The sequence below is a fragment of the Mustela erminea genome, chromosome 1 (genome assembly GCF_009829155.1).
Source record: "Mustela erminea isolate mMusErm1 chromosome 1, mMusErm1.Pri, whole genome shotgun sequence".
NCBI lineage: Eukaryota > Metazoa > Chordata > Mammalia > Carnivora > Mustelidae > Mustela > Mustela erminea.
The window spans coordinates 151,392,715-151,409,835 of NC_045614.1; the positions used below are offsets into that span (position 1 = coordinate 151,392,715).

At 34.1% G+C, this 17,121-nt stretch overlaps 1 protein-coding gene across 4 annotated transcripts in view; it reads right to left on the reverse strand.

Annotated features, from left to right (window-relative positions):
- The window catches only part of TRPC1 (transient receptor potential cation channel subfamily C member 1), a 70,870-nt gene that overhangs the window by 12,321 nt on the left and 41,428 nt on the right, over positions 1 to 17,121 (reverse strand). For all 4 annotated transcript variants that reach the window (XM_032346806.1, XM_032346797.1, XM_032346823.1 and 1 more), the window contains 3 exons: positions 15,031 to 15,367; positions 4,362 to 4,501; positions 2,569 to 2,712 (listed from right to left, as the gene is read on the reverse strand). In XM_032346806.1, the coding sequence (XP_032202697.1) occupies positions 2,569 to 2,712; positions 4,362 to 4,501; positions 15,031 to 15,367 (621 nt within the window). The remainder of the gene's footprint in view (positions 1 to 2,568; positions 2,713 to 4,361; positions 4,502 to 15,030; positions 15,368 to 17,121) is intronic.

Below are 17,121 nucleotides of genomic sequence, written 5' to 3' on the forward strand. Positions count from 1 at the left end.
TCTCTCTCTGCCTGCCTCTCCGCCTACTTGTGATTTCTGTCAAATAAATAAATAAAATCTTAAAAAAAAAAAAGCCTGAAAATCTGAATCTATAGATTCCTATTCAATATTGATGCCTTGCCCTCTTATTAACTAACCAGACCTTGATTTCTTAGAGGGCAATATGCTCAATTAAAAGTACTGATCTCCTCAGACTTCCTTGTAGCTACGAAGGTTATGGTTACTGACACCAAATTCTGGCCAATGAGATATAAATGGAAACATCTGGTAGGGCTCCAGGGAAAATGATTGCTCTTGATAAAAAGAGAGACAGCTGGCCCATGCTTTCTGCCGTTTGGCCTCTGCTTTTCCCCCTTCTTCCTGCAGGGTACAGACTTGATATAATGACTTGGAACAGGGAGCCTGTGACCATGAGAACCAGTAACACTAAAAAGACTGCAGACAACCTTCTGTCTGGGAAGATCTGCTTTGTAATACCATCCTAGTTCTATTTGTATTTCCAAATCCTTCAGTTCTGAGACTAGCGTATCCCAGCAATGGTTGCCGGGGAAAGGGCAAAGGGAATGCAATTGTAAATGCAAAAATGTACCAAGAAACTTTGTGGGGTGATGCGTATGTTCTCTATCTTGATTATAGTAGTGATTAAACAAATTTACAGATTTGCAAAACTCATCAAATTATACAGTTAAGATGCATGTATTTTACTGTATACAAAGTATACTTTAATAAAGATAGGCTTTTTAAAAAAATCACTTGCTGAACTAAATCATAATATTTAAGCATGTATTATGGTTAACCTAGAGAGTTTTCAAAAAATAGGAACACTAAATATTTGTTGGCCTCACCTATATTATCTGTAGTTCTAGAACTATAAGGATAATATAAATTATCATGCTGGAGGAGAAAAACACACATAAGAGCTGAAATGTCAAATAGCCACTTATGCAGTATTTGTATGCACACCATAGTTCTTTCAGGAAGAGACTAAGTCAGAAGACCCAACTCAATAGTTCTAAGAAAAACAAAGATAATTCACTAAGAAATAATAGCATACTTTTCCTTTTTAACTCTGTAGAACTCTATTAAAAAATTTCTAGTATATAAACTGGTGGTATCATTAATTTTTAGCTTAAAAAATGCATATAAAACATACTGTTGAATCTCGACTAAAACATTCATAGAGGATATTAGTGGCAAAATTAAATCAAAATAACAGTCTAAACCAGGATTTCACATACTATTGCTTTGGATAAAAACAGAGACTTGAGCATATCTAATGAAAATTGAGTATGACATTAAATGAACTTATGTAATTATCATTTGAACAAGGTTAAACAAGTATCTTTACTTCTTTCTCATGAGCTTTAATGTGATCATATGCACTGTGAATTCCCAAAAGAGTTATATGGAATGCAGTGTTTCTGCCTTACTTCAGTCAGAGCACCTCACAGGACTTGGTTAAGGAAATCACGCCTCAGGAAACACACTGCAGGATGATAGCACAAGCCAAATAAGATCAAGTTTTTCCTACATATTTTATTTTCATATCCCTATTTGGAGAAGGTAATCATGCCCTCTACTTAAAACATCTCCTTTAAAAATGCTTTTAAAAATCTACATTCTCGGGAGCCTGGGTGGCTCAGTCAAGTAAGCATCCACCTCTGGCTCAGGTCCCCCTGCTCGGCAGGGCCTGCTTCTCTCTTCCCTCCTCGTTTGTGGTCTCTGTCGCTCTCTCTGTCTCAATCTCTCAAATAAATTTAAAAAAAAAAAAATCTTAAACAAATCTACTTTCTTAGTAAATTTTTACCTATTGAGAAAAAATTAGTATTATATGTAGAGCTAGTCATGTAGCAGAGTTGATTCCCACCTTCTAGAAACAATCACTACTACAATATGTGGAATAAAGTCAACCAATCATGGGTCCTTTCTTTAATGTAAAAGGACTTAGAATTTAGTCCTGGACTCTCACTATAATATCATACTACTCTGAGCAAATCACATACCATCTCAAAAGCCCAATTTCTTGAGCTATAAATTACTATAAAGTATGAAGTTGGACTACATGAACTCTATGAAACTTGCTAGTTCTGAATATGCTGTTTACCAATTTATTATACTTAATATTTACTAATCAAAGTGAAAGAGTATTTTAAAAATACAGCTTGTTTATTTTCAAAATCACCATTAAGAATAAATTCTTTCTGCACAACACCTCCCTCATATTTATCACTTAAAATTTTAAATATGAGATTCATTTTGGTTAAAAGCAGATTTTCATGTTTCTCTATCGTCTGAAGTACAACTATATTTTAAATGAATCTACGTCTATGGGCTGCAGGAAGAGAGTCAATGGACCAGAGCTTAATAAAAATTTGAATAACTGAAAGCAAAGGATTATCATTCAGCTAAAAGCAAAGCAGATGAACACTCAGTGTCCTCTCAATTGTTAATTATTATAAAAAACAAAGTTTAACTTGAACATCATGAGAGAACAGTGTTGCAGTGGACCAACAAGATATAATAATAATGACATCTAAGAAATTTCTTTAAGAAAAATGAATTATTTACCTGTAATGGACCCAATATGGAGCTTGTTGTATACATAAAAAAGAGACGAAGATAACTTAGAACGTTTGCAAATGCAAAAAGCCCTTCTGCCACCAGAGTAGGATGGAATGCGTCCCAATCCTTCCGATCAGCAAAATCATGAAACTAAAGTTAGGAAGAAAAAGCCAAAGGTAAATAGCTCCCTCAACTTATGAAAATAAAAGTAAATATTCTGACTATTGAAAGAAAACTAATAATTATATACCTTTTAGGGGCTCTCCTTTTATGTTTTATAAAGTCCTCTTCTTCTAATACAAATAACATTATTTTAAATAAAAGGTTTTTACATATGTGAGGCAATATCACTTACTCTATATAAAGAGGTTTTCTTAGGAATTCTTAGGTTTTAAAAATTAAATAATTTTTTAAAAAGTCAAACTTTTTATGAATGAAATGTTTACTGGTTTTCCTTAAATTTTACAACATAAACTTTAAGTATTAAGTAAAATTTAAGTATGTTTTCTCTCAGTTAATTAGCTATCATATTAAATCAACCTAGCCCTTTAACTCTAGTTTCTAGAATGAACCCTACAAGTTCTTCTCCCTTCTAAATACCAAGAAAGAGAGTGTATTATTATACCCAGACATAGAGTGGCCACACGTTCCAGTTGCCTGGTTAGTCCCAGATTATATTCCAGTTTTCCTGGCATAATGATTAATACCCCCTTTCACTCTCAAAGTGTCCTCACTTCTAGAACTAAAGAGAGCAGTGTAAGATACCAATGACCCTCAACCATTTATCTATGTTATGACCAATTTTTATTTTCTTAGTAATTTCACAACTCAAGTCACTGAAAATGCCTAACAAACATGTTCCATACTACTGATCATTTAAAGGAATAGAGGTTTTTTTTTTTTAAATAAAGTAAAATGATATAACCGGTTTTTTTTCTATAGTCTATAAAGTAGTTAAAAAAACAGAAAATCTATCTCTCAGTTCTTTGACTGTGATGCCTTAGAAGAATTCTAAACTCAAGGCTTAAACAAAGATAGTTAACATAAAATCTATTACCTTTTCTGGGCTTGGAAGAGCTTATATCTTCATAAAATTATAAGATGTGTATAAAACTAAATTTTTGTCAAATGCTAAGTTTTAAAAATAGAAGCATCAAAAAATATCACATTTATATCACCTTGTAAGCTATAGAGGATACTAATCATGATTATGAATGAAGTAAAACACTACAAAATAAATTCTTAAAGAAAAACTTTTTTCTAGCAGGTATAAAGATAACTAACACTTATTAATTTCAGTAACTTTGTGTTCTCATTTTAAGTATATATACACATTAATGAGGTATATGAACCTAGCTCAGATATAAGGAATTGGCATTTGGTAGAAAGAAAATGCCTAGACAGACCTGGATTTAAATCCAGTCTTGGTTTCTTACTGTGTGGTCTTGGATAAGTTACTTAATATCTCTGAGCTTCGTTTTCCTTATTTGCAAAATGGGGATAAGGACATCTGTCTCATAGAGTCCCTGTGAGGATAAAATGAGATAAAGTATATCAAGTGTCAACCTTGGTGCCTGGCATATAATAGGTAACCAACATTAAAAGGTAATTAACATCCTTCAAACTATTGGAAGGGAGGAAACAATGCAGACTATTCCCTTATACTGGGATAGGTTTAAAATGAAAACACATCAGATATAGATTTGGGGCAATGTAACTCTGAGTTATACAGCTACATATCTCAGGTTTTTCCTAAACAAACTTCACTTGTGTCTGCAATTAGCATAGCTAATAGTCACCTTGTTGTGAGCAACCACTTTGAGGGCAAAAGTTGCCAAATAAAGTGAATTCATGACAAAACTGAGTTGATTACGTGATTCTTCCAAAAAGTCTTCTAACCCTTCATACCAGAGTCTTTTAATGTCTGACCAAATCATCCCTAAAAAAAGGAAGGAAAAAAAATTAAATAATGCTCTTACTTTAATAATAAACTGAAAAATACTTTAAAACTCAGGATATTAAATAAATAACACTCATACCAGCGATAGCTTCATTTAGAAGAAAAAATAACTTTTTAGTAAAAAATTCTCAAAATTTGAAAGAAAATAACTGTTAAGTTTTATATGATAATATCTTTCTCAGAGAGGAATTTTAATAAATGTGAAAAAAGCATAAGAAAACAAATAAATTGATGCTAAACACACACACACACACACACACACACACACACACACACCCCACAAAGGCTCAGTTCCTGATTCTTCTCTTTACTCTATTATGCTCACTCCTACAGAGACTTTGGCGGTCTAATCTAATGGCTTTAAATATGATCTATGGGCAGATTTCCAAATTTATCTCTTAAAAACTCAATCTGTATTTATAGAATTAATAACTCTAAACCCCTCTCCTAAATTCAATTTGTATGTATTTGACTGTTCTACATCCCCAACAGGATATCCTAACATATTCAAACTGAACTTTTTAATTTCTGCCCCAAATTCACTGTACTTAGAACTCTTCCCATCTCAGTTAATAGAAACTTCATCATTCTAGTGGCTTAATCCAAACTTCCTTGAATCATCCTTGACTCTTATTTCCTTTAATCCACATATTCAGTGCAATAACAAATCCTGTTAGCTCTGCTTTCAAAATATATTTAGAACCTAATCCTTGTCACTACCTCTTCAACTTCAAGCCACCATACCATCTAGCCTGGATTACTGAAATAGCCTACCTGGTCTCCCCGCTTTTATCCTGGTCTCCTTAAAATGTATTTGCAACACAGCAACCACAGCAATCCTTGTAAAAATGCAAGTGAGATTGAAGAGGTAGCTGCCTATGGTTTCCTCTAGGAATTTGATGGATTCCTTTCTCACACTTAGGTCATTCAACCATTTTAACTATTGGGACTTCATCAAGATCAAAAGCTTTGGCACAGCCAAGGTAACAGTCAACAAAACCAAAAGACAACTGACAGAGGGAGAAGGTATTTGCAAATGACATATCAAATAAAGGGCTAGTATCCAAAATCTGTAAAGAACCTGGCAAACTCAACAGCCAAAGAACAAATAATACAATCAAGAAATGGGCAGAAGACATGAACAAACATTTCTGCAAAGAAGACATCCAAATGGCCAATACACACATGAAAAAATGTTCAACATCTCTCGGCATCGGGAAAATATAAATCAAAACCACAATGAAACACTACCTCACACCAGTCAGAATGGCTAAAATTAAAAAGTCAAGAAATGACAGATGTTGGCGAGGATGTGGAGAAAGAGGAACTCTCCTATACTGTTGGTGGGAATGCAAGCTGGTGCAGTCACTCTGGAAAACAGTATGGAGGTTCCTCAGAAAGTTGAAATAGAGCTACTTTATGACCCAGCAATTACACTACTTGGTATTTACCCAAAGATACAAATGTAGTGATCTGAAGGGGCACCTGTACCCCAATGTTTACAGCAGCAATAGCCATAATAGTCAAACTATGGGAAGAGCCCAGATGTCCATCAACAGATGAATTAGTAAAAAGATTTGGTAGATACATACAATGGAATATTACTCATCCCTCAAAAAAACTGAACTCTTGCCATTTGCAATGACATGGATGGAACTAGAGGGTATTATGCTAAGTGAAATAAGTCAAACAGAGAACAATTATCACATGAGCTCACTGATATGTGGAGTTTAAGAAACAAGACAGAGGATTATAGGGGAAGAGAGGAAAAAAGGAAGCAAGATGAAAGCAGAGAGGGAGACAAACCATAAGAGACTCTTAATCAGGGGCGCCTGGGTGGCTCAGTGGGTTAAGCCGCTGCCTTCGGCTCAGGTCATGATCTCAGGGTCCTGGGATCGAGTCCCGCATCGGGCTCTCTGCTCAGCAGAGGCCTGCTTCCCTCTCTCTCTCTCTCTATCTGCCTCTCCATCTACTTGTGATTCCTCTCTGTCAAATAAATAAATAAAACCTTTAAAAAAAAAAAAGAGACTCTTAATCATAGGAAACAAACTGAGGGTTGCTGTAGAGGAGTGGGGTGGGGGGGATAGAGTAACTGGATGACGGATATTGGGGAGGGCATGTATTGCAATGAGCACTGGGTATTATATAAGACTGATGAATCACAAACCTCTACGTCTAAAAACAATAATACATTATATGTTAATTTAAAAAATGGTAGAGAAACTGAAATATCTTTAACACAGGATTCGGTTTTGTGGTCCTTCCACTCCATTCTAAGTGTAAACCCAGATCTCTTTTCTCTTGCTATTGGGTATATGTTTTATACTGATCCAATAAACCATGTGATTTAAGCATTAAAAAAAAAAGCAAGTGTTAACTTCCCTTCTCAAAACTCTGAAGTAACTCCCAGAGGAGAAAGGATTAACTACAGGTCTGAGCTCTTTCTCCATGGGAACACAACCTCATATTACTGTCTTTTAAAGAGGTTTCCTTAGAAACATACTATGTTAAGAAAAATATGAAAGGTCAGCTGTATTCAATACTGTTATAAAAACGACTGGGGAACTACATCTGGACTGGGAGGACTCCAAGTGGATTCACAGACCCTGAAAGTATACACAGCCAAAACTATAAAAAAAATGATGAAACTGATGAATCAGTGAAATCTACTTCTGAAACTAATAATATATGTTAATTAACTGGATTTAAATAAATTTTTAAAAATAATTCATAACGGAAGTATATAATAAATAGTATCATATATATATAACTGAATCAAATTCCAGTTTCTCTATTCTATTGGACTACTGATTTGTCCATTCCCTAACGTATTTTTTATTACATTAGTGTTATGATTAATATGAGTATTCCAATTTTGTTATTAAAAAAAAATAACTGTCTATATGATTTCCTGGAGTACTCCAAATATAGTAGCTTCTAATACCTAGTAAGTTTCCAGGATGGTGAATCTTTACAATGTCAACTCATCAGCGAACAGGGTGTCTTTCTTTATTGACTTCAACTCTGTGACATTTAAAAAATTCTATCTATAAAGATTTTTTTTGAGTCTTCTTAATAGATTAAAAAAAAAAAAAGATATGTTGAGAAATATAGGCCTTGGCTTCTCTGCGTGATGTCTCTCTTAAGAGTGTGCTTGCAGTGGGAGCTACACTCTTGGGCTTCATGAGCCGTAGCTGCCGCTAGAATCCGGGCTTTTCTAGCTGGGAGTAGCCCACACCCAGCCATCGGGCCTCATCCCATACAAATGAATGTGTCCACAATAGCACTGGGAAATAGCCCCAGACTTTTATAAGAACTGCCAATAAACATATATTTGAAGCTGTAATGCTGACATGCTGTACTTCCCTGTCTTGTCCCTTGTACAAAGCTAGTAAGTAAACCAGGGCCAGGTTCTCACCTGTTGTGTACCATGAGTATGAATGTCAGCAAGAACCCAAGATCACTGCTGCTGATTGTCCCTTCTATCTCATGTCTCTCAGAGTCTAAAGTAATTTCTTGACCTACAAGGACATGTATCACTTCTCCCCTCTCACATTCTCTCCTATCAGTTTTTCCTTCCACTGCTTGTCACACTGGCCTCCTTGCTTCCTTGCTGTCCTCTGAACACACAAGAGTCCTGCATTGGGGCCTAACATCAGCTCTTCCCTCTGACTGGAAGCTCCTCACTCAGATATCCATTTGATTAACTCCTTTACTGAGTGTCTTTGCTTATCATCTACTCTGATCATCTTATTTCAAATTGCAAACCCCATGTCCTCCATTCCCAACTCCTTAACTCTGCTTCTACCTTTCTTTTCCCTTAGTACTTAACCCTTTGAACATTGGGTATAGTGTAATTATTATGTCTATTATTAGCTGACTTTACTCATCCCATTAGAGGAAACTCTTCAAGAGTAAGAATTTTTGTTTTTATTAACCAATGTCTTAAAAGTCCTGGACGATTCCTAATACATAGTGGGTGTTCAAAAAATTTGCTAAATGAATAAATGTACACAAATAAAACCCAAACACACAAACAAAAATCCCTTCCCCTTTTTTGGCCATAAATTCCTCCATAGTTAATATATTCCTAGGACTATCAGAGAATAGTATTATAACCTACGATAGTTTTATGATAAATTCATTCATAAGATCTTTTTTTTTTTTTAAGATTTTATTTATTTATTTGACAGACAGAGACCACAAGTAGGCAGAGAGGCAGGCAGAGAGAGAGGAGGAAGCAGTCTCCCCATGAGCAAAGAGCCTGATGCGGGGCTCGATCCCAGGACCCTGGGATCATGGCCGAAGCAGAAGGCAGAGGCTCAACCCACTGAGCCACCCAGGCGCCCCCATAAGATCTTTTTAAAGAGAATACGTAGTAATAAAAGAATAGAGTGCTGCAATATAACATATGGGTGGAGATCACATTGAGCCAGTCAGAAGCATCCTCTGGCTTACCAGTAGGCAGAATAATTCCCCTAGGAAGCACATGAAGCATTCTTAAAAAACTGTTTAAAACATCTTAATTATACAGTACCTATATTTTATGTAGAGAACCATTTTTAAATACTTGCAGATCTGACACAGAAAATACTTTTAAAATTTCCATTTAGATGAGCTTCTATTTAAAGTGAATACATAAAAACTATCCAAAAATGTTAAACCAAATATTTTTTTAACTCAAATGCTATCCATGGAAACATTAAACCAAAAAAGATGCTTCCAGAAATAACTGTTTTATTTCTGTAAAATGCAGTATTATACCTAAAAGGAACTCTTGACCACAATTACAAAAGGAATTGGAAAAGATTTTTGATTTAAAAAAAAAAGGTAGACAAGTGAAAGAACAATGACTACTGTCAGGTGGTTTTCCATCTTCTGTGCAACACCCCACAACAAAATGAAAATAATACACTTGACATATTCGATATTTCTGAATTGAATTAAGAGAACAAAATAATTTTAAACTATTATAATTAATGCCTCTGAATACTAGTCAATGTACTGTATTTTAGGGTCTTTTTGTTGTTATTTTTTTTTAGAATTAGTAACCAACACTTATAAGCTATAATCCCATCATTTGGGGATTCCTCAAGGCCTGCTTCTACCTCCTCTATTCTCATTTTATACTTTCTCAAGTGTCTCATCCATGCCCATAATTTCATATACAAGCAATATGTAAATTATTCACACATTGCTAACTCAAGCCTGGACTTCCTCTTGAGCTCCAGACCATGATGTCTAATTGTCTTTTAGATATCTTGAAGTCTCTTTTATTTCGATGTATCCAAAAACCATACTCCAGGTCTACCCTCTCACAGATCCCCAAACCAAATACTTTTCCAAAATACCTATACTGCTTAATAAACTCACTCTTCCTCACCTCCTATATACTGTGTATTTCCATATCCTATTGACTTTACTTTGTAAGTTATCTCTCAGATTTGTTCCCTTCTTTCTTTTTCTTTCATAACAACTCTAACTCCAAGGTACCATCAGCTTTCATCTGTAATAGCCTCCTTCTGGTCTCCCTCTATCCACTCTTGCCACAGCCCTATCCTCCTAACCATTCTCTATTGTAGCCAGAATGATCTTTTCAAAAGGCAAATCTGAAATACAAAAACAAAAACAAAAGGCAAATCTGATCATGTCACTTAAATACTTAAAAATTTCAATGGTTTTCCATCTTCTTAGCATAAAGTCCAAATTACTTAACATGGCCCACAAGCCTGTCCATGGTCTGAAGCACCATCCATTTCTACAGCTTCATCTTGGATTTTGCGTCTCTTGTTCTCTCTGCTCCAGTATTTACTCAGTACCTTCTTTGTACCACACTCCTTCTTGCCATGGTGCCTCTCAATGTAACTTTTATATCAGCCTAGAATACTCCTCTCCTAATTGTCTTAGCTGACTCTTTTATTTTTTAGATCTAGCTCATTTATCAGTTCATCAAGAAAGCCTTTCCAATTTTCCTGACCTGGTAAGATGTCCTTATAATATGCTTGCTCTCCTCGCTCCATGACCTTTACTTAGCAGCACTTAACTCTTTTGTGCTTTTCCATTTATCTGTGCAATTCTCAAGTTTTTGCCTTAATTAGGCCATAAGTTCCACGAGTGTTGCACCACATCTCATTCCTGCCTGTGCTTGGACAAAGTAGATATACTAAATTTCAAAAAATGTATTTTTAGGGACAGCTGGGTGGCTCAGTCAGTTAAGCATCTGCCTTCAGCTCAAGTCATGATCCCAGGGTCCTGGGATCGAGCGCTGCAACTGGCCTCCCTGCTCAGTAGGGAGCTTGCTTTTCCCTCTCCCTCTGCCTGCTGCTCCCCCTGCTTGTGCTCCATCTCTCTCTGTCAAATAAATAAATAAAATCTTTATTTTTATATTTTTATACTAGCTATTCTATTATATCCTAACAGTAAAAAATTAAGTAAAAGGATACCACTAATATTCCGTGTATTCACTGACACATTGTTTTCATTTTACCTATGTGTTTTTTATAATTTAACCCTACTTTTTCTGGAGAACCAAGGAAAAGAACAAGAAACAAATGTACAGAAGTCAGCCATCAATAAGCCAAAAGTCACTGTGTTCAGGGCATGAAATAATACATTGAATGAGGACGTGCCTTTAGATAAATGGGCTAATGATTCCTACATGTTTCCTTAGAGCAAGTTCAGATCTACATATTTAAGGACGCCCAGAGGGATCTAATTACATTAACAGGCTTAGAAGACATCCTTGGCAAGGTTTATTCAGATCTATTGGTTTCAAAGCAGAAGCTGTGCTGAGAAAAGTAAAACACTTCCAGGAATTTTACTAGCTTAATGCACATTATGCTCTTCTACTGAAGCAGAATATGTTAGAAAATTAATCATATTGTGTGTGCATGAGTGTTCAATAATGTCTTTGAAAATAGGGCCATCATGATTAAAAAGAAGTAACAGTAGTTTTACCATTATTATGAAATTCCGTTATAACAGTAATATTTACACTATCCCAAGAGTGTATAACTCTTTGAGTTCAGTAGGTTTCTACTTACTGCTAAGAAATATAAATGTTAATTTGATCCTTATACAGACTCAGGAAACCTGAATCTTAATTACATAACAAATAAAAGATTCTTTCTCATGACTATTTAAACAATAGGTTACAGATAAATGATATAAAATTTCCTTTATTACTAGACATATATTACAATCTTTTAGAAGTAGTTTAAATAAATAGAGGGAAAAAGTACTTCTTAGAGATTCCATTCAAAATTTTTTAAACCTATTCAAAAAACAATACAAACAAGTTTCAGATTAGAAAGCTTTATAACAAAGCAATTTGGAATTACACATGATAAGGTATAAATTAATTCCTAAATTAAAATATTAAATTTTAGATAAAAATAGCAGAAATACAGAAGAAGAAAATATTAACAAGAAATTACTTGGGGGGTGGGAGATTGGGTGAGCCTGGTGGTGGGTATTATGAAGGGCACGTATTGCATGGAACACTGGGTGTGGTACATAAACAATGAATTCTGGTACACTGAAAAGAAATTAAAAAAAAAAAAAAAAAGAAGAAGAAATTACTTAATTCCCTTTAACCGAGAATTCAGATGTGTGGTATTTTTACTTTATCTACCTAATTTTAAATGTTAATACACAATGGTTTGAATACTTTTAAAAGTAAAACTCTGATCAAATTGCTTAAAATGAACTAACTTCCAAATAAAAATTAAAATTCCAAAACATGCACATTATTTTTATAGCTGAAGGAAAACTAAAAGTGAAAATGATACAGTAATTTTCTCAAATTATTTAATAATTAAATCAATAAAGAACATATTAATCGATCACTGTTTTATACCATAAAAATACTAAATTTTAGTATCTTTTACTCTATAGAAAATAGCAAAAAGATGGGTGAGAAATGCTGAGTTTAAAAACAAGGCTGAAAAAGGAAACAATAAACAAAACTAAAACGCAACCTATAGAATGGGAGAAGATAATCACAAATGACATATCACACAGACAAAAGGCTAGTATCCAAAATCTATAAAGAACTTAACAAACTCAACAGCCTTCCCCCAAAAATCTAGTCAAGATACAGGCAGAAGATATGAACAGACATTTCTCGAAAGAAGATATACAAATGGCCAACAGACACATGAAAAAATGGTCAACATCACTTACCATCAGGAAAATACAAATCAAAATCACAGTGAGGTACTACCTCACACCAATCAGAATGGCTAAAATTAACAGCATGGAGATTCCTTAAAAAGTTAAAAATAGAACTACCCTACAACTCAGCAATCGCACTACTAGGTATTTATCTAAAGGATACAAACATAGTGGTTCTAAAGGGCACATGTACCCCAATGTTTATATAGCAGCAATGTCCACAATAGCCAAAATATGGAAAGAGCCCAGATATCCATCAACAGATTAACAGATAAAGAAGATGTGATATATATTATATATATAATACATATATATATATCTATTTATATATATTACATGATATATAAAGATAATATATGGATATATAGATAATTATATAGATAATATCCATAGATATTATCTATAGATATATAATATATAGTTATATAGATATTATCTATAAAATATAGATAAGTATAGATAAAATATATAGATATTATATATATTATATAGCTATATAGATAATTATATAGATTATCTATATAGCTATATAACACCTATATATAGCTATATATATAATACCTATATAGCTATATAATACCTATATATAGATAATATCCATATATAGATATGTAAATATTTATATATAGAAATATATGATATAGATAGATAATAGTTATCTCGATAATCTATTAGATTATATATATAATCTATATATAATGAAATATTACTCAGCCATCAAAAAGAATGAAACATTGCCATTTGCAATGACATGAATGGAACTAGAGGGTATTATGCTAAATGAAATAAGTTAGCTAGAGAAAGACAAATACCATATGATTTCAGTCATATGTAGAATTTTTTTTTAAAGATTTATTTACTTATTTGAGAGACAGTGCAAGCAAGTGTGGAGAGGGGTGGAGGGAGATGGAAAGAAAACCTTAGCAGACTTCTTGATGAGCTCAGAGCCCCATGCAGGGCTCGATCTCACAACTCTGAGTTCATGACCCTGAGTTCACAACCTGAGTTGAAACCAAGAGTTAGTCACTTAACTGACTGTGCCACCCAGGGTCCCCTTACTCATGTGGAATTTAAGAAACAAAACAGATGAACACAGAGGAAGGGAAGGAAAAATAAAATAAGATAAAAACAGAGAAGGAGGCACACCATGAGACTCTTGCTATAGGAAACAAATTGAGGGCTGCTGGAGGGGAGGTGGGTGGAGGGTAATGGAGTAACTGGGTGATGGGCATAAGAAGGTCACTTAACGTAATGAGCACTGGGTGTTAAATGCAACTGATTTATCACTAAATTCTACCCCTGAAACTAATAATACACTATGTGTTAACTAAATTGAATTTAAAAACAAAAACAAAACAAGGCTGAAGATACAGAAGGAAATAAAGGAGATGTCATTAAAAGACCATAAATAGACAATGTGATTATATCTCAACTCCCTTCCATTCCCCACAAAAAAAGGGCAAGAGTTATAACAACTGCAGGAGGTCATTTAAAATATTTATCATATAGCATAACACTCACAAAAACGATTTTCAGAAAATAAAGTTTCTTATATTTAAAAACCTGGCCATTTCTAAAATGATCTGGTTATTATTACAAAGAACTGATTCATATTCAGTGAGTCACCAGGGAATCCTTTAAATCTAAATTCCAATAATGTTTCTATAACAAAGATAAAGATATAACCTTGTAAGTTCAAAGGTTCTTTTTTAAAACTATTCATTTTAAAGAGATACAGAGACAGAGATGGAGAGAGAGCACAAGCAGGGGGAGAGGCAGAGGGAGAGGGAGAAGCAGACTCCCCAGTGAGCCTGACATGGGGCCCCATCCCAGGACCTGGAGATCATGACTTGACACTTAACATGACACTTAACTATCTGAGCGACCCAGGCACCCCAGTTCATAGATTCTTAAAAGGGAAAGTAATGTTTTAATAAAAAAAATTTAAATAAAAAAAATAGTTAACTCTTCAAATGCAACAAAGTATAATATATCAAAGTACCTAAGAAGATTCATACTCTTATACCCAAAAAAAGCATTCATCAGCACAATTTTTCTGTTTTAATGATAAATAATTTTAGAGACTGAGAATAAAGAATTTTTCACTTCCAAATAATTAAGTAATATTAAATAAGAGATCTGCTCCCTTATCAAGTTCAGGATCATTTACCATTACAAAAATGTTAGTTAAGTCTTTAATGAAAGTGTTCAAATTCTTGCTGTGCAAACAGTTTAAAATTATAAAGTGAACACACATGTTTGTAATGCCAGCAAGTAAGGGAGAACTAAGGGCTATATAAAAGGGGAATCTTTTGAATAAACTTGACACTTACCAATAATCCACAGTATAAGTAGATAGTCTATTCTTTCAAGGGCTGGCCCCATTGTGTTTTTCTTATCCTCATTGTAGACAAGAGAGTAGAGGTTTAGTAACAGCAGGAACGTGAAATATGATGCTCCATGAATAATAAATTTCATAAAAGGAGTGTGAATGATTCTGCCGAACTGAGATTTGGGAGCTATCAAATAACAAAGTGACAAAACTGGCCAAAAGATGCCAACTGTCAAAACTGTCATTATCTTCTTACAGGTGGGCTTACGTCGGTAACCTGACATCTGTCCAAACCAAACAGTGTTCAGGAACTGCTGGCAGTTAGACTGTGAGACAAACTGAAAAGAACACACACATATATACACAAAAATAAATAACTATTAATAACTATTCATTATATTAATAATTAACAATAAATTGCCTATAGATACAATTTGATAATACCATTATTTAACTTATAATCAAAGTATTAATAGTTTAAAATCAATTCTACACAATTCACATAATTTTTTGTTTTTTGTTTTTCTTATATGTAATAAAAGAGTGTAGAGTTTGAGAGCATAGACTCTGGAGCCAGATTACCTGGATTCAAATCCAGGCTCTGCCACTTAATAATTGACCTTGAGCAAGTCTTTAAACATCTTTCAGCCTCAAATTTCCCATCTATAAAATGGGGATAATAGTCTCAACCCATAAACTTGTTACAAGGATTAAATATAAAGCTCTTAGAATAGTGCCTGATTCATGTAGTATTTAAGTATTAATATTAATAGCCTACTTAGCCATTTTGCAAAATTTAATTTATAGAGACTCTCATAATGTTTGTGAAATTTCAAAGTTAACAACCACAAACCAAAAGAAAACACTTCTTTCTAGAAGAACTACTGATTCCAGTTAGAAGAAACCAAGACACTAAGATAGCAAAGCAATCCAAGCCTAAACATCAGATACATTTATGCTCCATGAAAACACTGAGAATTTCTTTAAATGTATTATACTCTCAAGCTGCTTAAAACTGAATTCTGTGTAAGAAAAAAAAATATATTGCCAAATAAGAGGGAAATTCTAGTTCAAGTATAGGAATCAATTTACCAAAGTTTACAAAGCTTCTTAGTTTACTAATTTCAGAAGCAGTATTTTCCCAATATAATGCTCAAGTTGTGAAGTATAACTTACGGATTCTGGTAACTGTGGGTACAATTATGTGATCAGGTTTGAAATGAACAAAGTGATCATAATGTCATTAATATATTAAAAACTAATTGGTCAATCTTCTGTTTTAAAATTATTTATCCTGGGTGCCCAGGTGGCTCAATCTGGTGAGCATGTGACTATTGATTTTGGCTTAGGTCATGATCTTAGGGTTCTGAGACTGAGCCCCATGTCAGGCTCCCTACTCAGCATGGAGTCTGCTTCCCTTCTCCCTCTGCCCCTCCCCACTGCTCATGCTCTTTCTCTCCATCTCTCAAATAAATAAAATCTTAAAAAAAAAAAAAAGGAATTTCCTATATACTATACTTGTTTTTGGCAGTTAAGTCTTACTTCATTCTTCTGCTCAGATTCTAGTGCTCTTAAGGGATCTTAATTTGTCTCTCAAGATGAAATACTGCAGAGAGAAATAGCTTTTCCTCCCATCAACTACCCAGTTTAGTAGCATCCCAAACTACTAAAGGAGAAACTAGTGGTTTCTCCCTTTCCCCCAATATCAAAGGACTGACTGCTGTCCTTGCCATCCCTCTTTATAATAATGATTTAATTAATAGCCACGTTAAATATGTAATTTGAAGGACAAGATTTCAACTAGAAATGTTTTAGGTCTGTGTTGGTTTTAAAACAATGATACAAATTCTTTGCTACTCCTCTCATCAAGAGGTGGGTTATCATGTTTCATACCCTTCAATTCAACAAAGCTGTGATTGGTTTAGTCAGTAAATTCTGGAAGAAGTGATACCATGTGACTTCTGAGAGTCGGTTTTAAAAGGTTATGCAGGTTCCACCTTGTTTAACTAACACCTGATTTTGATGCCATTATCTGTCATATAAAGCATCCTACTACCCAAAGCAACTATGCTGTGAGGAAGCCCAGGCTACA